This window comes from Schistocerca gregaria, chromosome 5, assembly GCF_023897955.1.
Source record: "Schistocerca gregaria isolate iqSchGreg1 chromosome 5, iqSchGreg1.2, whole genome shotgun sequence".
Classification (NCBI taxonomy): domain Eukaryota; kingdom Metazoa; phylum Arthropoda; class Insecta; order Orthoptera; family Acrididae; genus Schistocerca; species Schistocerca gregaria.
Window position 1 is genome coordinate 227599202 of NC_064924.1, and position 15542 is coordinate 227614743.

Here is a 15542-nt window from a genome sequence, read left to right on the forward strand (position 1 = left end):
GGATTTCTGCTACCTAGGCAGTAAAATAACCAATGACGGACGGAGCAAAGAGGACATCAAAAGCAGACTCGCTATGGCAAAAAGAGGCATTTCTGGCCAAGTGAAGTCTACTAATATCAAATACCGGCCTTAATTTGAGGAAGAAATTTCTGAGGATGTACGTCTGGAGTACAGCATTGTATGGTAGTGCAACATGGACTGTGGGAAAACCGGAACAGAAGAGAATCGAAGCATTTGAGATGTGGTGCTATAGACGAATGTTGAAAATTAGGTGGACTGATAAGGTAAGGAATGAGGAGGTTCTACGCAGAATCGGAGAGGAAAGGAATATGTGGAAAACACTGATAAGGAGAAGGGACAGGATGATAGGACATCTGCTAAGAGGTTAGTACAGAAAAGGAATTCGTGGCGGGCCGCATCAAACCAGTTAGTAGACTGATGACAGAAAAGGGGGAAAGAAAATTTAAAGCAAAGAGTAATATCTTTTTACCATAAAGTCCACACATGTGGACCTCCGTTTATGCCTACGTGAATCAGCACTTGGATTTGTGTCATGCTTGTTTGTTTCTTTGTTGGAATATATGAAAAGAAAAAAAATCCAGCCAAAATTTTTGAAATTTCAGCTGGGAAACCTTAAGGAGAAATTGGAGGTGGCATCAGATTATTCGAATGGCTAGTTGTTTAAAAAAAAGGTAACTCTTATATGATGGTGGTTCGGGCGTAAATAACGTGCTCTCCATCGTGCATCACGTGCTTCTTTCGCGCCTCATTAGGCGTCCTCGCGTCGACTACAGACTCCGCGCGCCACCTCGACGCACCGCCTGAACTTTTAAGCCTTCCGCCAGTCTCGCATCCATACTTCCGGAGCCGTGGGTCCATATTTCCTTAGGTTCCCCGTCCTCCGCCGAACTCACAATCGATATTCCAATGCCGGAGGTGGCGGCTGCGGCGTGAGGCGAGCTCTGAATGGAAGGGCGGGAGGGAGGGCCCCCAGAAACAGAGACGGGGCGCTGGAGATGGAGTAGCAGAACTCTCGCTACGCCGCCTCTGGACGCCGCCCTCCCCTCGACACGGGGTGCGTAAAAGTTTTTCTGAGATGACAAACCGCAGGGTAAACAGAGCGCGGAGCTCGCAAACACTGAGCGAAAGGATGCGAGAGGATGTGGCCCCGCCAAACTGGGGCAAGTCAATTTATAGGGATATGTGCGGCGCGCGCGAAGGGGAATGTTGCGACGCCTTCGGAATACAGTCCCCGTGTCTAAAATTCGTTCCGAAAGTTAACAACGGCTGAGGAACTTGCCGATGTACCTTTCCGCTAGAACGAATACGTGTGTATTGTGACTCGCATCGAATAACACATGACGGACCTCGAGTACGGCAAAATATAATTTTATCCTACATCTACATCCACATCTACATCTACGTCTACACCTACATCTACATACATACTCCGCAATACACCATACTGTGCGTGGAGAAGGGTACCTCGTACCGCAACTAGCATCTTCTCTCCCTGTTCCGCTCCCAAACTGAACGAGGGAAAAATAACTGCCTATATGCCTCTGTATGAGCCATAATCTCTCTTATCTTATCTTTGTGGTCTTTCCGCGAAATGTAAGTTGGCGGCAGTAAAACTGCACTGCAGTCAGCCTCAAATGCTGGTTCTCTAAATTTCCCCAGCAGTGATTCACAAAAAGAATGCCTCATTTCCTCTAGAGACTTCCACCCGAGTTCCTGAAGCATTTCCGTAACACTCGCGTGATGATCAAACCTACCAGAAACAAATCTAGCAGCCCGCCTCTGAAGTGCTTCTATGTCCTCCGTCAATACGACCTGATAGGGATCCTAAACGCTCGAGCAGTACTCAAAAATAGGTCGTATTAGTGTTTTATAAGCGGTCTCCTTTACAGATGAACCACATCTTCCCCAAATTCTACCAATTAACCGAAGACGACTATCCGCGTTCCCCACAACCACCATTTCATGCTTGTCCCACTTCATATCGCTTTGCAATGTTACGCCCAAATATTTAATCGACGTGACTGTGTGAAGCGCTACACTGCTAATGGAGTATTCAAACATTACGGGATTACTTTTCCTATTCATCTGCATTAATTTACATTTATCTATATTTAGAGCTAGCTGCTATCCTCCGAAGATGGTGGCGTTCAATAGCTAATGCAACACATTTCTTTTCTGAATGCAGGTTGGTTGCTTTCAGGATTCCAATACACCATATTATTTTCACGCTTTTGGTTACAAAACCCTATTTTTCGGAATAATCTCCGATGTGACGGCCTTTTGCCATCTCACTGGGAAGGACTGTACACCTGCATGGTATCACTCAACTAGTCGACGTCGGATCAAACGTCTTTCTGCAACAGCGACCTCCCCATCATCCACATACTGCTTCCCGTGGCGTTCATCCTTCTCGGGTAGACAGACTGGAATCGGAAGGCGCGAGTTTCGCGCTGTAGGATGGATGACGAGGTACAACACTTGTTTTGTGAGCTCCTCTCTAATGTGCACACTTGAGCGACGCTTTGCGTTCTCGTGGAGAAGAAGAAGCTCGCTTGCATTTTTGTGGCGACGAAGACGCTGAGATCGTTTCTTCATTTACTTGAAGGTAGTACAATAGACTTCAGAGTTGATCGTTGCACCACGAACGAGGACATCAAACAGCGCTTGAGAGGCCCAGAAACGTCGTCATGACTTTACGGGTTGAGAGTGCAGCTCTGAACCGTTTTCTCAGTGGAAATCCACCCCATGGATAGCCGTTCCTTTGTGGTCCGATGTGATTGACGTCCGTTTCATCGCCTGCGGCAATGTCCGACAAGAAATTGTCATTATTAGTCTCGTAATGCCAAAGAAGTTCCGCACAGATGGTGCTTGCCCATTATGGTCTTCTGTTACTCGGCGAGGAACCCAGTGGGAAGCCACCTTTGAGTACCCAAGTGGTAGACTAGTGTGTCGGCACTAACAGCACAGTGGTAAACTTGCGCAGTGACGTCTTTGACTGCGGTCTGTCGAATGAGAGGGTCCACATGTTCCAAATTTGCAGGGGTGGCTTTTGTGTGTAGCTGGCCAGCACGTGGGAGATCGCATAGTTTTCCCTCCTGTGATTCCTGAACAGAGTTTCGCTATTATTAGCTGAAATTTATTGCAGATCTCAATTCATCTTTCCCATTCCTAGTACCAAGGCCACAGTCTTTATAAGCGTTTCTTCTACTTCTTCCCCCACAACAGTATTCCAATCCCCGACGACGATTAGATTTTCACCTCCAGTTATGTCCTATCTCCCCGTATAATGTCTTTCTCACCTTCGGCATGTATGCCCGAACTATCGTTGCCAGTGCTGGTTTGATGTTGATTCTGATAAGGACAACCCAATCTCTGCTCTGCTTACAGTAACTTACTTTCTGCCCAACCTTCCTATTGATGGCGAACCCTACTACTTTTATACCATTTTCTGCTGCTCTTCAGGTTACCCTGTACTCATCTGACGAGAAATCCTTGACATCTTTCCATTTCACTTCACTGACAACCCACTATAACTAGAATGAGCCATAGCACTTCCCTTTTCAGATTTTATAGCTTTCGCACGAAGTTCAAGCTTCTGACATTCCACGCCCAGACTCTTAGAATGTTATCCTTCCGTTGATTATTCAATCTTTTTCTCGCGGTAACCTCCCCTTGGCAGTCTCCTACCGGAGATCCGAATGGGGGACTATTCCGGAATCTTTTGAAACTGAAGAGATCATCATGACACATGTCCTGTGGATACACGTTACGTGTCTTTAATTCAGTGGTTTCGATTGCTTTCTGCATGCTCATGCCGTGGATCATTGCTGATTATTCCGTCTTTAGGGGCAGTTTCCCACCCCTAGTACAACATAGTCCTTTGAAACACTATTCGCTCCTACGCCCTCTTTGACAAGGCCGTTGGCAGAATGAGGACGACTTCTTATGCGGGAAGTCTTCGGCCACCAATGCTCATTATTAATCAAAATTTACCCAGAGGCGGTATTCGAACCCGGTACCGAAGACGTTTTGATTATGAATCACGGGTGCAGCATTATGTGTTTTTAATGCAGTCGATTCCATTGTCTTCTGTACCCCCATGCCGTTGATCATTGTTGATTCTTCCGCCTTTAGGGGCAGTTCCCCACCCCTAGGCCAAGAGTGCGCTCGGAAACACTGTCGGCTCCTCTGTCCTCTTTTACGAGGACGTAGGCTGAATTAAGGGTTACTTCTTAAGCCGGAGGTCTTCGGCTGCCACGGCTGTTGATTTTTATTCGAAATTAACCTGCGGACTCAGGACCGAGGACGTTTTGGTTACAAGTCAAAGACGATAGGGACATAGGGGTCACTCCCACTATAACTAGAGGAAGCTATAACTAGACGAAGTTTTTAGTTTGTCTTTAATTCATGGTGTATTTCTCATAACCATTGTATAATAATCCTTAATGATTTCTCCAGCTATGTTGCATAATCAGATGTTGTACGACAGGAAAATCACTGTAAGGATGGATCGCATAGAACACAAACAAGAAGGACCATTGAAACTTCCTGAAGGTTTGAGAGGCCTAGGAATGGGTCTTGGTGCTGGCGGAGCTCCACTTCAGGATGTTGCAAGAAAACTTTGACGAAGCGTGAACTTGCGCACCCTCTAGGGGCCAGTTAGTCGCTCTCCAGAGCCCGCCAGAAGCATTGGCGAATTACCGCAAAAGGCAAAAGACGTTTGGGGCAGTCGATCGCAAGACACCATTGGCACCTTTATGGTCTGCTCGTTTGCATGCGGCAATAGACGCCTGTGTCGCTGCCAGAGGGAGGAATGCACCCTTAACTGTGACATGTGTGTTTCATTTGGTCTGAATTCGTCATCACATACTTCTATAACAACAGACTACCTGTCACCTCACTTGTCATTCATGTTGGCGTGTGGAATGTATGAGTCTGGCGGTATAGCATTTGACTTTCGGAAAAACATCTCCACATAGTTCCGAAGATTGCAAGAGCTGACAAGTACATGAATTACCGCACAGCTTAACAGCCCACGCGTCCAAGTTTCTGACAAGAATAATATTCAGGATAATGAAAAGGAAATGGATTTTTGTTAGGTGGCTTCAGGAAAGTTAACGGTACCAGAGAAGCGATTCTGACGTTGCGGCTGATAATGGAAGCAGGACTAAAAAAAAATCAAGACATATTCATTGGATTTGTCGACCTGGAAAAGGCGTTCGACAGTGTAAAATAGTGGAAGATGTTCGAAATTCTAAGAAAAACAGGGGTAAGCTATAGAGAGAAGCCGGCCGGTGTGGACGTGCCGTTGTAGGCGCTTCAATCTGGAACCGCGTGACCGCTACGGTCCCAGGTTCGAATCCTGCCTCGGACATGGATGTGTGTGATGTCCTTAGGTTAGTTAGGTTTAGGTGGTTCTAAGTTCTAGGGGACCGATGACCTTAGAAGTGAAGTCCCATAGTGTTCAGAGCCATTATTTTATAGAGAGAAAAGGGTAATGTACAACATGTATGAGTCGTACATGGCTCGTCATCCCACCTTTTGGTATTTTACACCCTTTTTTAGCGTATATCCATGTGACCACGTTGATCTAAAGTACTGGCGTTACTGAGTTGCTGCTTTGCCTGACCGTCACGGTAGCGCGTATTGGTATATCACCTCTGATAGGATCTTTGCTCGGCTGCTATAACTTCCCGTTTGTCATCTGTCGAGGAGTGAGTGGGAACGTGCGAGGAGGAGAGTTCACGGCGGCAGTTCGGGTTGTGAATTGGGGCCTGCCAGGGAGTTGCAACGCATCTGGAGCGCAGCCCGGTCCATCCAGTCGCCGGCTTGCAGCAGCAGTGAGTCCGTGGACATCGCCCACCCGACCGTTGCCGCCACGCAGCGCTTAAGCCGGGCCTAATCTTTGGTGGATAGTTGGTTGGTCGGTTGGTCAAGGACATCTCCGTGCGCGAGTACTCGACTGGGTCGCTGGCTGTGTCTGCGCAATGTCGGAGTCTGTCTGGAGCTGTCCGATCTGTTCGAGCATCGTCGCTCGCCGACCAAGACGTGAAGGTTAAGTGGTTTTGAGCATTACGTTGTTGGTTCCGGCGTTGCTGTTGTGTAGATTTTCCTGTGAGCAACAAACAGTGAAGTGTTCGAGATAGTCGCCGTCAGATGGGTTTGATTAATTTATCCATAGTTCAGTGCACCAGCGGAATTTTCTGCCTTGTGGCCGTTAGTGTTCTAGTTACCTACCCGCTAACTTAATTCTTAGGCAGTGTCTTTTCCTCACTGGTTGTTGCTGCCCAACACGGTGTGTAGTTTTGGCAGCTCAGTCCACATACACGCTTGTATGGGGATAGTGATACTTGTAACTTTTTGGGGCCTTGAATTCTGGTATACTCCCTCGTGGGAAGCAAGCTGTTGCTCGGTCGGTCCGTGACTGTCCCTTGGTTGGGTTCGGACGAATCGAGTGTAGTTGGGCTCACCGCCTGTCTCGCCTAAGTGAAGGAGGGCAGACCGATCCCTAGGAGGCTTCTGAGTGCTGTTCCCTTAATTATTCTTTGGCAGTGTTAATGTTCTTGTAATTTATTTTAAAAGGTTTCTTGGGGCTTTACTGTATTTTATATTTTCAATTGAGCGAAGTTAATTGAGGGCCTTCAGCCCTGGAAATATGTTCTTAGAGTTTCCTTCCAGTCCAAACGTTATTGCCTTCTGCTCTTGAAAGGTTAATGTAATTTCCTCTCAAAGATTTTGCAAGTTATTGTGGGTCTTCCGCCGTTGGTGTTGCAAAAGGAAATTTGTAAAGTTAATGTATTGTTTTACCGATTGTTGCAATATATATATTTCCATAATTTTCAGAATTTAACATTGCGGCCTTCAGCCATCTTATTGCGTTTGTTTATCTCTTTGTGTGGACCTTGCGGGCCATCAGCCCTTTTAGCATCTTAAAACATTGTGGCCTTCTGCCCTCAGTGATCATCATAGTATATTTGGGATTTTGGAGCCGGGAGCGGTGGTCTCGCGGTTCTAGGCGCGCAGTCCGGAACCGTGCGACTGCTACGGTCGCAGGTTCGAATCCTGCCTCGGGCATGGATGTGTGTGATGTCCTTAGGTTAGTTATGTTTAAGTATTTCTAAGTTTTAGGGGACTGCTGACCACAGCAGTTGAGTCACATAGTGCTCAGAGCCATTCTTTTTTTTTTCTTTTTTTTTTTTTTTGGAATTTTGGAGATTTAATCCGGCGGCCTTCAGCCGCTTCACGTGCTTATCTCATAAATGTATACGATTTATCTTATTCGTAAATATAACTGTGTATCATGTATTTTCAAAATTGAACTTATTCTAAATCATCAAATTACAATTGTGAAGTGAATCCGACCACAACTCCCTTGGCCGTTTCCACAACCTTAATTACCTGTTAGCCCTGCGTGATTTAGCGGGCGTTTCAATTTACAATACCCAAGAGGGAATAATAAGTCGAAAACCGAAATGCTCGGATTAAAAAGGATATAATACAGCAATGTAATCCTTTGCCTCTACAGTTCAATCTGTATATCGAAGAAGCAATGATGGAAATAAAAGAAAGGTACAGGAGTGGAATTAAAATTTAAGGTGAAAGGATATCAGTGATACGATTCCTGATGACATTGCTATCTGAGTGAAAGTGAAGAAGAATTCCATGATCAACTAAAAGGAATGAACATTCTAATGCATAACGAATATGGACTGAGAGTGAATCAAAGAAAGACGAAAGTAATGAGCAGTACCAGAAACTTAGAACAAGAACTGATTGTTACGAAGTAGATGAAGTTAAGCGATTCTGTAACCTTGGCAATAAAATAACCAATTACGGACGGAGGAAGGAGGACAGCAAAAGCAAGGGCATTCTTGGCCAAGGCAAGTCTACTAGTATTAAACATAGGCCTTATACTGAGGAAGAAATTTCTGAGAATGTACGATTGGAGCACAGTACTGTATGGTTGTGAAACATGGACTGTGGGAAAACCGGAACAGAAGAGAATCGAAGCAATTTGAGATGTTTTATTTCTTGACTAAATACAGCTTACAGGCGGTATTCATTGATTCAAATAGGCGGTGATTAAATGTTTTCTCTTATTCGTCGGTAACACACTTGACGTACCAGAGAAACAGCTGAATGAATTCTATTTCTTATCAGTTAACCACTGTAGGCATCGTCAGCAGGTAAGACTGAAGAATACTTCTGGCTGCGAGAATAGGTGTTCTCTTTCCATTGGCAACCAATATAGTATTTCGACTGTACATCTTGCAAATATTTGGTGAGAACGTTTTCATATGTTTCTTAGTTTATTCAGAGCCTGTACTTAACAAATTTGATTTTAAGAAATATTTCTGTTCGTGAAAATCCTTGTAGCCTAAGTTTTAACGCTCATGGGACTGTTACTGGCTGAGATGAATGACGCTTTACGAAGACTGATTCACTTTTTGTAAATTGAGTATTCTCTGAGTGCACGAGGAATGAGGCACAATTCTAGTGAGACACGCCATAAAATCGTCTGGCAATAAGGAGAGAAACGGTCGCATAGCTAAACTGTAGGTGATGCGATTTATTGTATGGATTGAAGTTGGTCAGCAGATAGCTAAGAATTGTGGGATCCATATCCCCTACGAACAGAAGAGTAAACTAAACACAAACAAAAAATTCTTCTTGTGAAAGGTTATCCGCGTGGCTCCCTCGACAGAGGACAAAAAGGGACAGAAATGTCGTGGAAACCCATTGATGATATTTTCAGCAATAGTGTTCACTGTGAATATTCTTCATTCTACTCTGTCCTTTAAAAGAATGTGATTAATATTGCACTACTGGCGCCTCGCACATAGAAATGCTACAATTTGTTTTTACTATTTATTCTTCAGCAGCATGCTCTGTGTAGTTGTTTGAACAGTATACAGTAGATAAAAAGAACTAATGAAGCCTGCAAATTGACAATCACAGTCTTGCAATCTGCCGTAAAACTGTGAGCTTCATACTGAAAGTAACAGGGCGTCTTGCTGCTGAATTTTTCTGCAGCAGCGGACGTGAAAACACGCCAGGAAATTAGCGGCCAGAGTATTTCGGTTCCCTCATTCGTAGTTATTGAGGCTCGAACTGAACTTAATAACGGGCCACTCTAGCACGTCAGGCGTGGAAATAATTAGGGTTTTCTTAACAAATTTACCCACGCTGTACTGCTCGCAAAACCACCTCGTTAAGCTTCATAAACATCAGTGTGTCGTGACCCAAAACGAGGAGTATCAACAGTGGGCGACCGCAAAGCAAATAACCAGTTCTTTTCTTGTTTTCCCTTTCTGGCTGTGGTAAATGAATCTTTGGAAGTTCTTTGACGAGCCTGGTGCAACTCTGGCTGTTTTAACCTGACAATTGGAGGCGTTACAGACGACGGATAATACCAGAGGCATCAAGTTTAAAGTTTAACGTTAGTATCTATTGGCCGAAATTTGTAACATTTCAAAACAGCAACAGCACAAACTATAATTGTTGAGACACACTGCTCTGTCCTTAATGTATTTCGAAAAAGATAAGACATTTCTGCCACGGTGTATGCAGATTCTTTTGAGCAAGATCACTCGTTATTTAAGCCTACGTTGGTCAGTTGGTTGCAGATATAACTGAGGAAGAGTCATCCATGTTAAGGTTTCTTTTTACAATATGATAGTCTCCTGTAGTTTAGTTGGTCTAAATGAGGTAGCATCACAGTAATACTGTGTAACAGGGCCTCAGTTTAGCGAATAAGAACGTCCTCGTGTATACAACGTCCAGCTGAAAACACTCATTGATGATTATATTAATAGAAAGGAAAGCTTTAGAATGTTAGACACCTAACCCACTCAGTGTTAGTTTTGTCGTAATAGAGCCTTTAAGACATAACGAAATTTCAGAGAAGTATACGATAATAAAAATAGATTTGTCTACTAAGCAAGACATGGATATTTGAGACAAGTCAAATGTAAAGTCTGTTCACAAATATCTAAGAACATGTCTTGAAGAAATAGTTTAATAACCCGATAACAGACGTAGGTGAAGCTTGAGCGTCACGACTTTTAAGTTAAAAAATGCCGCTAAGATTGGACGAAATTCAATTCGTGAAGAGCCAAACCTGCTCTTTAATGGCACGAAAACCTGTGAATTACGAAACTGAAATCTAGGCAAATATGTCCTTGAGAATGATAGCGATGTAACTAACTGCATTTACAATTTTATAATACTAATTTTACTGCGAATGGTGTTGGAAGGAAGCTCTTTGATCTGAGCATGATATTTGTTGGAGAAGACAAGTCGGTCAGATCCTTGAGATCTGTCTTCGTAATATGACAGAGAAGTCGTCGCGTTGTGGACAGAAATATTTCCGTATTTATATTGAAGACGTCAGGTGTCTAATTGTTCCCACTGTGTAGGCTACATCATTTTCAGCTACTAAATACTTCAACGAAAAATAAAGAAAACTGCTTAGGTAAGGAAGAAATCGAAACAACTGAAATGAATACAGTGAACGTGGCTAAAATAATAGTTTGTAGATATACACCGCGGTATTACTTCCCGTTAACCTACGCCTGAGATTAATTAATTGTCCATGAATCATTCATTGTTCGGATCGGCTGCGCCCATACGGCTAGAAAAAATTCATAAATAAAAGACAGTCCCCAGGTTTATCGAGTCCTCTGAAAGAGTAACCGCCCTCATTAATCGAAACGTTAGTTACAAAAACGCCATGGATCAAAGGGCTTCCATTGGATTCTGCTTGTAGGGTAATCCTCATGAAAAGCTGTATATTTGTAATTGATTTCAGTGCACAATCAATAATGGTAGAAAAGCACGAAATTCCGCTGGTACGTTCGGACAGTTTATCTATACACTGCAACAATGATTTCTGTAGTCAAAGTGACCTCAGCGGTACGTTGAACCCGGCGACGACTCGGGATGGTTGTACGGCACGCCACCTCCCTAACACTGCCGTCTAGAATAGACGGCGGTTGTCGGTAGAGAATCTCCTAAATGAACTTCCTCTCACATTCTGTCCCAAGAAGCATCCATTCTGCAGAATCTCTATGGCACGGAGTTAATTGCCAAATGCAGCCTAACGTGCGCCATGTTATCCTCCCCTTTCACGTTATTGAATGGTTTAAAAGAGTATCTACAAATACAGTGTATATACGACATCGCCCAGTCAGCACATCTGCGTGGTAATGAATCAAAATCTTGGTACCACTACACGGTTTCGCGTCAATTGAAGACGCATCCTCAGGTGACAGAGAATCTGATCTATATAGCTCTAATAGGATTTGGGGGCTGGTGATCACAAGGTTAGTAACACCTGACATCCTGGGTGCCCTGGCATACTGCGTAGATAGCATGAAAATGCCGTTCAGGTGATATGTCTGGAACTCGATGACGGCTGCTACGTGGCGCTGTTGTATCTGCAAGTACTACTATCGCTTCTGCAGCAACATTGATCTCACGTGCTGCAGCCAATTAGTGCTTGTGTGCACACTATAAAATTAGATGCATTGTGGCTCTGCCTTCAATTACGTTTTCACTGTGCTCTCCTGCTGTTCCCGTGTCATACCATTGATTTGGTTTCAGATTTAGTTACACCTTGGATTTTCTTAGATTTATTGATTGAACTTTGTTATTCTGCTATGCCGTGTCTGTTCTCCGTTTTCCCTTGTCTGTTGTGCTCCATTTAACACTCGGCTAGCCGCTGTTGACGGCACCTGGATGGCAGGGCACTCTCTAATGATACTCTGAGCCATTACCTGCCCTTGTCAGACATTGGGCACAATAGTTTGCATCAATAAATCAAGACCATAAAGCAGAAAATGATTATTTAAATAAAAATAAATGTTTAATACAACACTATTTAAATCTGTCTAAAAATATAAAATAAATTTTCCTAGCACCAAACAGATAGTTCTGAAAATCTTTAGTTGTGAGTTTTTAATGACTATGATAACACTTGTAAGATTTATAAAGAAAAATGTAGGGCACATGCGATAGTTGGCAGGAAGTTTTTCGTCCCAAGTTTTTCCTTATGAATCTTACAAGCATTTTCAATTCTGTTTATAATCACAAATTTTCAGATATATACGGGGTTAGGAATCTGTGTGGGGCAGGAGAAGTTATTTTATACTTTTTAAATTTCGAAAGAAGCGATCCGCAATGGCTGTACAATACTTCTATTGAAACTCAAGACCGGTTTCGGCGTCAATTGAAAACGCATCCTCAGGTGACACAGAATCTGGATATTGACTCATATCGGAATGGTAACTACTGTAGAGCCATTCGCCATCATTCATGCCAAGTTATAAAAACAAAAGTGCACTGAAACCGGTAGCTTGGTAGTTCATAGTTAAAATGAAGCGGACGGCATAGAAACCGTGCCAGGAGCAGGAAGACGGTTGAGCGGCGGGAGCCAAGGCAGTACTGACCATTGTGCGATGCAGAAAATGGACGTGGATGATGGAGAGTGGCTCTCATGCAGTTACCATTCTGATATTAGTTGTTAAATACAATGCCTACCGAAAAATGTTTTTATTACACTGTGGTAGAGTGCTATAGCAATTGTTTTCGAATTATTTATGAATAAAAACGGTTATTACTTGGCGACAAAGACTGTTTTACTCTGAAAGAATCACCTGAAGATGCGTCTACAACTGACGCGAAACTGTCGTGACTCTTATTAAAAGTACAAGATGTATCAAAAAGAATAATCCGATTTTTAAAAAAAATCATAACTGTTATGTTATTAGAGATATGTGCGTCAACAACGTACTGTTGGAAAGAGCCAAATTTGAAGCTTTACATGGTTCCGGCTAGGTAGCAGTAGTGTGCGCCCAGTTCAGTTCGAGTAAAAACTGTGCCGGGACAACAGACAGTGTTTTATATTCCTTGTTTTGCAAAGTGCGGGTCAGTAATAACTGTTCTGTGTGACTTTCATACTAGGTATGCTCTAGATTCTTCTACAGCGCCCAGCATTAGATTCCCAGGAACAGGTTGTGTAAAGGCAAATTGCTGGGCCGTCCCCGAGCGTATGACACAGAGACAAGGAGACCGCAGAAATCCGTTCGCCCTGCAGCTCGAATGCTCAATATGCTCTCTATGTCCGTCCGGCGTGTGTTGCGACGACGTTTACACATGAAATCATACAAAACTCAGCCACCTCAAGCTCTTCGTGAAGGTGACAAACAGCAACGAATGGAGTTACGTAATTTCGTTCTTGGCAACATGGAGTATGACAGTTTTCTTCCACGCTTAGTGTTTAGTGATGAGGCAACATTCCACTTAAACGGAAAGGTGAAGCGACATAATGTGAGAATATGGCGTGCGGAACAACAAAATGAAGTTGTACGAAATGAGACTGCCTAAAATTTTATATTTTTTGTGTAGCTTAATGGGAAAAGATGTATGGTCCATTTTTCTTTGCCAGAACACTTATCGAAAGCACGTATCTCGATATGCTTGAGAACTTTCATTTCCCCACAGCAGGATACTGATTCGAAAGACTTCATTTACCAGCGAGATGGGGAATCGCCATATTGGAATCGGAAGGTGCGGGATTCTTTAAATCGAATGATTACTGAACCATTCGGCCTTATATTACTGGCCTCCAAGGCCACCGGACCTCACTGTATGCGATTATTTCTGGCGGGGGTTTGTAAAAGGCTCTGTTCATGTGCCTCCGTAACGAACAACAATGGATGAACTGAGACATCGCATAACAGCAGGTGTGGAAGCTGAACTCAAGACATGCTCGCTGCAGTGTGGGAATAGTTTGAATATCGCATTGATATATGCCGTGCACCTCAAAGGAGGCATATTGAACACCTTTGAAAAAGTATGAAAAATTTTTTCTGAATTTCCAGTTCATCAAAAAACAAAATTCATTCTATATTTTTGTTTGTCTCAGAAATATAGGAGTACCAAATAGGATGATTCTTTTTTATACAGCCTGTATTTTGCAGCCAGTACGGATCGTTTCGATCAAAACGCACAAATATGGATGCTGTTGCTAACAGTTTAAAATAATAATATACTTTAAGATCTAAAAATGTGCTATATTAAAAATTTATTTTTATTTACATAAATTTACAATTTGTACAGAAACCAGATGGCAGTTATAAGAGTCGAGGGGCATGACAGGGAATCCGCGGTTGGAGAGTGAGACGGGGTTGTAGCCTGTCCCCGATGTTATTCAATCTGTATATTGTGCAAGCAGTATAGGAAACAAAAGAAAAATTCGGAGTAGGTATTAAAATCCATGGAGAAGAAATAAAAATTTTGAGGTTCACCGATGACATTCTAATTCTGTCAGAGACAGCAAAGGATTTGGAAGAGCAGTTGAACGGAATGGACAGTGTCTTGAAAGGAGGTTATAAGATGAACACCAACAAAAGCAAAACGAGGACAAGGGAATGTAGCCGAATTAAGTCGGGTGTTGCTGAGGGAATTAGATTAGGAAATGAGACACTTAAAGTGGTAAAGGAGTTTTGCTATTTGGGGAGCAAAATAACTGATGACGGTCGAAGTAGAGAGGATATAAAATGTAGACTGGCAATGGCAAGGAAAGCGTTTCTAAAGAAGAGAAATTTGTTAACATCAAGTATAGATTTAAGCGTCAGGAAGTCGTCTCTGAAAGTATTTATGTGGAGTGTAGCCATGTATGGAAGTGAAACACGGAGATAAATCGTTTGGACAGGAAGAGAATAGAAGCTTTTGAAATGTGGTGCTACAGAAGAGTGTTGAAGATCAGCTGGGTAGATCACGTAATTAATGAGGAGGTGTTGTATAGAATTGGGGAGAAGAGGAGTTTGTGGCACAACTTGACTAGAAGAAGGGACTGGCTGGTAGGACATGTTCTGAGGCATCAAGGGATCACAAATTTAACATTGGAGGGCAGCGTGGTGGGTAAAAATCGTAGAGGGAGACCAAGAGATGAATACACTAAGCAGATTCAGAAGGATGTAGTAAGTACTGGGAGATGAAGAAGCTTGCACAGGATAGAGTAGCATGGAGAGCTGCATCAAACCAGTCTCAGGACTGAAGACAACAACAACAACATAAATATTGAGATCTGCGTTGCGTCGTCCTGTTCTACGGTTGGAATCCGGTCACTGACTTTCAATTATCCTAAAGCAAGAAGAACATAGAAGAGAGCCAGTCCATAAGGTTCCATTGTTAATGATGGCATATCGTGAGCAATATGCTGAAAGGAAGACTTTGCGCCGTCTTGATACGCTTCTTGTCGTTATTGTAATATGCTGGAGAAGAATTTAAAGAGTTAGAAGTCGGCACACTGTCAGTGTGCTTTCCTGCACAGTGGTCGGCAGCTGCTGCTCTTACCTTCCTCGTCCAGGTTATCGTCGGCACGGGGTTCCCAGACGCGCGGCATTCCAGCGTCACGGATGCGCCCTTCTTCACCTCCATGTTACCACCCGACGAAACGTGGTGGATGCGGGGAGGCACTGCAGCAAAAGAAACGAGATCATAAAACGAATATTCGT

At 43.3% G+C, this 15542-nt stretch overlaps 1 protein-coding gene across 2 annotated transcripts in view; it reads right to left on the reverse strand.

The window, feature by feature from the left end:
• The window catches only part of LOC126272742 (limbic system-associated membrane protein), an 848332-nt gene that overhangs the window by 529778 nt on the left and 303012 nt on the right, over nucleotides 1-15542 (reverse strand). For both annotated transcript variants that reach the window (XM_049975800.1, XM_049975799.1), the window contains exon 3: nucleotides 15382-15503. In XM_049975800.1, coding sequence (XP_049831757.1) covers nucleotides 15382-15503 — 122 coding nt within the window. The remainder of the gene's footprint in view (nucleotides 1-15381; nucleotides 15504-15542) is intronic.